This window comes from Sinohyriopsis cumingii, chromosome 4 (genome assembly GCF_028554795.1).
Source record: "Sinohyriopsis cumingii isolate HCF-2022 chromosome 4, ASM2855479v2, whole genome shotgun sequence".
Taxonomy (NCBI): domain Eukaryota; kingdom Metazoa; phylum Mollusca; class Bivalvia; order Unionida; family Unionidae; genus Sinohyriopsis; species Sinohyriopsis cumingii.
This window is the reverse complement of record NC_142964.1, coordinates 147,546,294-147,554,163: the sequence shown is the minus strand read 5'-3', so window position 1 is coordinate 147,554,163 and position 7,870 is coordinate 147,546,294. Positions and strand designations below refer to the sequence as shown.

Below are 7,870 nucleotides of genomic sequence, written 5' to 3'. Positions count from 1 at the left end.
CATAGTCGTTATCTGTGATAATAAAGACCAGGTATTATTGGACTGTATAAGAACAAACCATTAGCACCAGACGTTTAAGAGCTCCAGTTGATGGAATCATCATTAACCGTGAAAGTTACAGTTTGTAGTTTCGATTATGATTTGAAAGGTTTCGTTATTTGATTAAATTTATAAAACGAATTTTCCCGAAGCTTTTAAATACTCAATATTGTAGAGAGAAAATCAATTCTTATACACTGGGAGAAGCTGAATGGGCTTTTATGTCATGAGTGACCCGGATCTGAGGAAAATATAAGAATGTGAGTCAATTTCGGAAGAATACTATCCGACGTTTAGGTATTCGAAATAACTAATACATTTGCCAAAATGAAGTTGCATTTGATATATATATTCTGCCTTGCTGCTGGAGTTGTTCCACTTTTTGAGACCCAAGAGGAACGTTGTAATTACAGTTTCCAAATCTGGCAGCCGGATCAAAACGTACTACACAAGCTACAGTTAGTACAGAATTCCGTCGATAATATGACTCATTACATCGAAAAAGAACTCCTAAAACTGAAATACTCTAACTCCCACGATCTTCTTCGGTATCAGAATTCTACAATAAGACTAGAGCGAGATATAATGGATCTCAAGATGAAACACACAGAGGACATGTCTACATTAAAAAGTGTGAGTTTAGAGAAGTCTTTAATTAAAGACAGGCTACAAAAGATTGATTCCAAAGTGGATGACTTTATCTTACATTTGGCTGGGAAGAATCTGAAGACCTACAGGCATAAGGGTAAAGTTCGCATGGACAGAATGGTTTCCAATATGACACTGAAGACGGATGAACAATATTTGCTGGGCGTTTTAAGAGGCATGGTGGCAGATTTGAAGGCAGAGTGGATATTAGTGAAAAGGGATCTTCTAGACTTGAAATCCAAAACGTCTGAGTTAACTGATGGTTATGGAGAACTCAAAAATGCAACTGGTAATGTCGACAAGGAATTTGGTTTCGTTCGTGAGAAATGTTTGGACCATATCGATACTGAAGAAAGTGGGTCTCGAAATATGGCCAAGGTCGAGACGAAGATGAACAATCTAGAAGAAACCGTAGAGGCACTTCAGGTTTCTTTAAACGAAATGCTGTCCAATCTTATCAGCACAAAAAACGATGTGACCAACCTTCATAAAGAGAAAACAACACTGTTGAATGATGTCAAGGATCTACAGTCTCAATACGGCACTCAGAGGAAGTTCTACAAGACTTCGTCAGGTGGACCGGCTTATCAAAGCAGACAAAGCATTCCCGATAATACCGTGTTAGAGGCTTACAAAAGTCTCCCTCAAGGTGAGTTAACTTTGATAAATACACTATCTGACCGGTATTTGTAAGCGTACAGGTGGTAATAATTGAAACTTAACCGAAAACGTGTAATATCTTTGAACTTCAGCATCCTAGTTTTAGCCAGTAGGTTACAAATAGGATCATCACTTGTCAAAATCCAAAATTAAAAAGGCGTATGAATAATACTTTTAACTAGTCTTATTCCGTCTAGTAGTAAAAGTAGTACAGATTGACAAATCGTGACTACTTTTTTTTTGGCATGCTCAGGTATTATTGAGAATCGTGCTTGAATTATTTCTAGCAGTTTTTGTTATTACTGTGTTTGGAAATCGGGCTTTATTACTTACAGTGATTCAGAAAACAGGGACCATCATATAGAGAAAAAGAATCTCATTTCGTTGTTGAGAATATTTTTTTAATACCTAAAAGCACAATCTCTTTGGCCGCTATATTAACACTTTTTGTGAATCAAACAGTGTTACACGAAAGGGGTCTCACCACTGAAGGAACTAACCAAAACCTGTGTGAGTCTGGCTTGAGACCTATTGTGTATTCTATTTCCAAGAACCTCGAGACAATAGTCGTTATTAACTAAATATTTCTTAAACGTAAACATGCTTCAAATAATTTTTATTTTATTGCCTAATGGCCACACATTACGAAATCTAGTTTCGCACTTGCATTGTTGTTTTTTTTTTGTTTGCTTCACATTTGTACGAAGCACCAGTAAGTTTTTCTAAACCGAAGATTGGCTCTTTACGCCATGCACCACAATTAGTACAAAGACTTATACCTATTTTAAATTACTCAACACTTATATGATAAAATATCCGGAGAATCCCTTACGTTAACAGATTCTGGAGGGTCCATTTTACGAAACTAACTCATGTGTCATAAATGTTAAAATTATTCATCAAATGATGTAGATCGAAATAAGTTTGAATCTGACTTTACTTCTTCCATTTAAAATAAGTGAAATAGTTGATTGTTTGTATGAAATTTCTTTCCTGCTCAAAACTGAAGTTTGTGTGAATATTATACGCTTTGAAATTAGACCTGTTTTTATATGAAATTAAAGAAAATACTGATATAATTGGAGTAGTGGTCATCTTATGCTGATTATCAGAAGAATGATACGTAAGAATCGTTATGTTGCTGTAAGCATTTGTGAGGTTTTGTTATGTGCTTGCTTTATGTATGTTTTATTGTCATTTAATTTAACACCTTGGGGATAGACGCGATTTATCAAAGTCATCTGGGTTCTTTCCAAAAACATGCAAAAATACTCCGAAGATGACATTAATTTTACAAAAACTTGTGCATATCTGAAAACTATGTTAATTATATATTTATCAACGATATATAACATTTCGAAGCAAACTTGTAAAAAACTTGTATAATTAGGTAATTTAACAATTAAATGGTAAATTCGTGGGTTTCAGAGGGAAAGAGCTGTACCAGTTGCATCCATTATTGTCATTTAATCTATATTAGGTTGCATGATGTCTTGAAATGTAAATTTGTGTACAAAAATTGTTTAGTTTCGTAGATATACTTCTGACTAATAAGGGACATTGCACAGCTTGTTTCAATTTTTAGCTCAGTGTCATCGTCCAAAAACCAAACGACATGATCACTGTCATTACAATAAGAAAACTGGTTTCCGCACAATAACATTAGTTTAACGTCGCAGACCTGGACCAAACTTTGTTGAGGGCTAACACGTGAGGTATGACAAAGACCTGTCGATATTAGGGCGGAAAGGTCTAAGTACAAGGTCACTGTGACGGAAGGAATAAAAGTGGATTTTACACTGAAATTTCAATTATCCACATAGATGGCTATTAATTATGATATGAGCTTATAATGTGCCTGTCAGAGTAGTTTTTTTTTTTTACAGTTAGCACACAGTGCCCCCCTATTTTTTTTTTTACAGTTAGCACACAGTGCCCCCCTAGTTTTTTTTTTACAGTTAGCACACAGTGCCCCCCTCCCAACACCGGGTAGATTCTTCCGATATTATTATGCAGAGAATTTACTTGCCTACAAATTATTAAATGTATTGTTGTAATTGTTTTCCTCTTGTACGAGTTTAAGGACCATTTTAATTCTGCTTATTGCTATCACCGCTATAAATGTAACACGATATTCAATAGTTAGTTTGAAAACAATGTACGTGTTGGGCGAATCGCCAGACTCCACCTATATACCACCGGCTGTCAGCTATTCGAAATATAATCGGAATTTCGATGGACCGCTGATCAATCTCAAGCTGAACTTTGTGTGCATAGTTATGTAAAAAAAATTCCTAAAGTGAAGATTTATCTGCTGTACAGTAGCGTATTTCACTAAACACAAGGAAACATGCAACAGAAAAATTACACCTTTAAGTCATTTTAGAAATGCTATGATACCAAACTTTGGGACTTAGATACTCCTTGCATTTCTATTGAAACGTTTACTAGGTGTCGGAGACCCAAATTTCATATAGAATGTAATTACATACCCTTGGTCCCAAAACGTAAATGAAAAGCAACGGTCGCTTCCAATATAGACATTTAGCTTGAGTTTGAATTGGCAGTCCATGAAACACGTGCAACGTGTGTATCTAATCGAACCAACAACAAGAACTTGACATGACTGTTAGTTGTATAATCTACAGTCTTCACGATAGAGTGTTTTTCAAAATGGCAACTACTTGAGTTAGTACTTAGTTTACTTTTATTGATCAATTTATACTACTTTAAAAAGTAAAATAATAAAATATAGTGGGATTAACATGTATAAAGCGCGCTTTTATTGTCTGAATACCTCAATGAGTGTAAAGGTCACGCTATTTGACTAAAAAAACATTCGGGGCCCCGGGTGGCCGAGTGGTCTAGTGCCACCATGTATAGCCTATGCTGTGCTTGAAAATAACGTTAACCCAAAAACAACAACCACAGGAAAATAAGAATCATGTTTGTATGGAGGCCTGCTTGACCAGTTTTCCTCATTTCTATTCTTGCCCTAAATTCGCTTACCAAAATGCAGTTTGCTGTAATTTATATGTTATCTTCCCAGTTGTACTAAAGAAATTTGGAGACTTTGGCATATCTGCAATACAAATAGGACAGTAACAGTTCCAAATAATTCACATGTAAAGATTATATATTTTATAACCACGGTTTCACTAAGTTTATCAGAATGTTTCATCAGATGCAAATTGTATATAATCTTGCTTGCAAAGCTTCTGGCAAGTTGGGGATTTTTGTTAGAACAAGAGATAGTAGATAGTAGAAACGTAAATTCTAAAGGTATTCTTAAAGAGTCAGAGAATTCTTTAAATTCCAAGGAAACAAAACAATAACTTTTATAAAGAATTTAAAATTTTGTGGCAATTTGATCCTTGAAGGCTGCTTAATGACGAGTGACAAATTCCTTGTTGCTAATTACGTCTGAAAGATTTAGAATTGTCTCAAGGAAGAATACGTGAAAAGTTTGATGAAACTAGAGTCAAACAAGATAACGTTTCGGAATGCAACAATCTATGTTTAAATAGTTATTTACAAAAGTCAGAAAAGGACGTAGCACAATGTTTTCTGCATGTAAATTTATTTTAATATAAGGAGACATAATGTTTAAGATTCTTATAGATAGTTGACTAATGTAAAAGTACGAAATAAACTGTTATAACGTGAGTCTTTCACTGCGTTTTAGTGACATTATGTAATAAACCACTTTGCAATTAACTCGAATAATTTTTAAAGAACATTCCTCCTATCATAAATATTTATAAATATTGATAGACCGCTCCGGTGGCCTAAGTGGTTAGTGCGTCCACCTCAGATGCAGAAGGTCGCGGGTTCAAACCATGGCCGATTCATACCAAAGACTTATAAAATGGTACTTGCAGCTGCCTCGCTTGGAGCTCAGCATAAAGAGGTTAGTGTTAGGATTGGTCAGCCTGGTATCAGAATACTGTGATTGGGTGGGACATCATGCTAAATGTCTGCGGCATGATAACTCAGTGCTAGACATCGCCATGAACTGCCACTACAGACATCTTAGCGATTTGACTGAAACATTGTTCAAGCTATGTTAAAAATCTAAATCACGCACACATACACATGCACACACACACACACAGAGACACACGTTAATAAAGTTAAATATTCTTTAAAGATTCATGCATTTGCAGATTGTCAAGACATTTATGAATACGGCTTCAGGAGTAGTGGAGTCTACCAGATCAAACCACGTAACGCAACATATCTAGACAATGTTTACTGTGAGATGGTTAACGGCAGTGGATTAACAGTCGTCCAACGAAGAGGTGATGGTCTTCAAAGTTTCAACAATGGTTGGCTTGAGTATAAAGTTGGCTTTGGCAACTTGTATGGAGATTTTTGGATCGGTAATGACATACTTCATTGTATTACTACACAAAAGAATTATGTCCTTCGTGTCGACATGTGGGATTGGGAAGGCAACAAGGCATATGCGGAATACTTCATGTTCTTTGTAGATGGAGAAAGTTCCAAATACATGATTCATGTGAGTGGTTACAATGGGGATGCAGGGGATTCGCTGAGCTATCATAACCTTATGAAATTCAGTACAAAGGACCTCGACAACGATCTGCACATGCGCAATTGTGCTGCGGAGAATAAGGCTGGATGGTGGTACAATCAATGCTATTCCAGTCATTTGAACGGTGTGTACCATAAAGGTTGGTACCCTGGTCAATCGACATTCGCTGATGGGATCGTTTGGTATACACTAAAGAGTTCAGAGAGGTATTCCCTCCGGAAAGTGGAGATGAAACTCAGAAGGCTTGATTAATAGGAAGGATATTGTTCACGATAACTTCTATGTTCATGAGATTCAAATGGTAGCACTTATACATTACACAAAGACTTGTGTGCTTATAAATTATTAATGTTGATCTGGCTTTGATTTCGAACGAGATTTGTATCACAACAATGTATATAGAGCCTTATTTACATTAATGGCGTGCAAGGAAATTTAAATGCCGCAGTTAGGTACTTTAGACAATCCGATCCGATTCATATGGCGAGTTTCAAGTTTAGGACTTAATAGCAAACACCGGACATCTCTAAACCTTTCGTATGATTTTGTTTTCTTCATGATTGAATTTAGGCCAATCCTATGTATTAGTGACCGAGTGCAACACAATCGTTAACTTTTCAACTGGATTGATTGTACACTATTGCAAGAAGTGAAATACTGAAAATTGTGTTCAGTATCAATGTTTAATGTCAAATCCCTCTCTTAGTTTGACAGTTGGTTTCGGAGATAATAGTAAGTATAGTGGCATTTTATTTCATTGCACCATTCCAACTCATTTAGAGATACTACACTCAGATACAATCCCAGTTGAAGAATACGAAAACAATACAAATAAACATTCTAACTGACAGTCAAAGAGAATATTAGCGGTCTCTCTGCACACCAGTCTACAAGGATAGGGATACGGCAACACAGATTTATAACTCAGTATTCAGTGTGTTCATCTGTCGAGCCTTGACCTGAACCAAAACTAGCGTAACCACGAAAGCGGCTTTGTCCCTTCAGGACAAGACACTTCGCGGAGTGACAACGGCGAACTGAATACTAATTTTAACAATTTTAGACTTCATACAAAATTGCAGAAAGCTACGTCTTATTCAGGTGGTATAAATAGTTATGGGAGTTTAAGAAGAAAGCAACAACGTCGATGTCAAGAAATAATGACAATTTACGGATATGGCCGGGATAAAGGTGCAGTCAGAACTTGTTGTGTTAAAGAGTAACAATCAGAAAAAGTGCTGATTTGTTGGTTTTAAACAATTGAAAAACATACTTTGATGTTTCACAAAGAATGCAAACTTAAGATTACATTTAATGAGACAAGTAGCATCAGATATGATAACAAGATGGTTACAACAGTGCAGTACGAGGAAGTAATAAAGTACGTATTCTAATGTTATGTGTTTAGGCTCGAATAAACAGTAACACAAGAAAGAGTGAAAACAACAAGCTTGAACTATAACAAATTATTTATTTCGTTGGAAAAAATATTGTCAAAATGAAAATATATGAACTTACGGTTTTCAGAATCAAATCCCAAAATAATCAACGAATAAATTTTTTGAAGTCCTAGTCTTATGATTCCAATTCGACGAAGAATTCAAGATGGAAGGCGATGACGTATGCTGTAACTTGTACTGTTTTGAAGTCTACGGTTCCTTGTCGAAACACAATAATTAATCCTTCGGTCTTGGAAATTAAAATTTTCAAGAAATGTCCTTGCTCAAGAATTCTGTATGAATACAATAATATTTCCAGAGAAAAGATTTAATCTTTTAGAGTCGAAATAATCTGAAAAAAAAAATTAACAAATAAGTCAAAAACTCAAAAACTTCAGTACTGGTCACACAGAAGAAAACATCTTGACATCAAGTGTTTAAAAGGCCGGATTCTCTCTCTCTCTCTGAGATCTCTCTCTCTCTCTCTAAACATCACTATTAATACTAAGTATTTCGCAATTTTGGA

At 35.6% G+C, this 7,870-nt stretch overlaps 1 protein-coding gene across 1 annotated transcript; it reads left to right on the top strand.

Moving 5' to 3' along the window:
• The first annotated feature begins 280 nt into the window (after positions 1-280).
• LOC149802298 (uncharacterized) lies at positions 281-7,346 on the top strand. The gene is made up of 2 exons (XM_089956915.1): positions 281-1,336; positions 5,514-7,346. The coding sequence occupies exons 1-2, from the start codon at positions 367-369 to the stop codon at positions 6,155-6,157; spliced, it is 1,614 nt and encodes a 537-aa protein (XP_089813041.1). The 5' UTR covers positions 281-366; the 3' UTR covers positions 6,158-7,346.
• Positions 7,347-7,870: the final 524 nt, after the last annotated feature.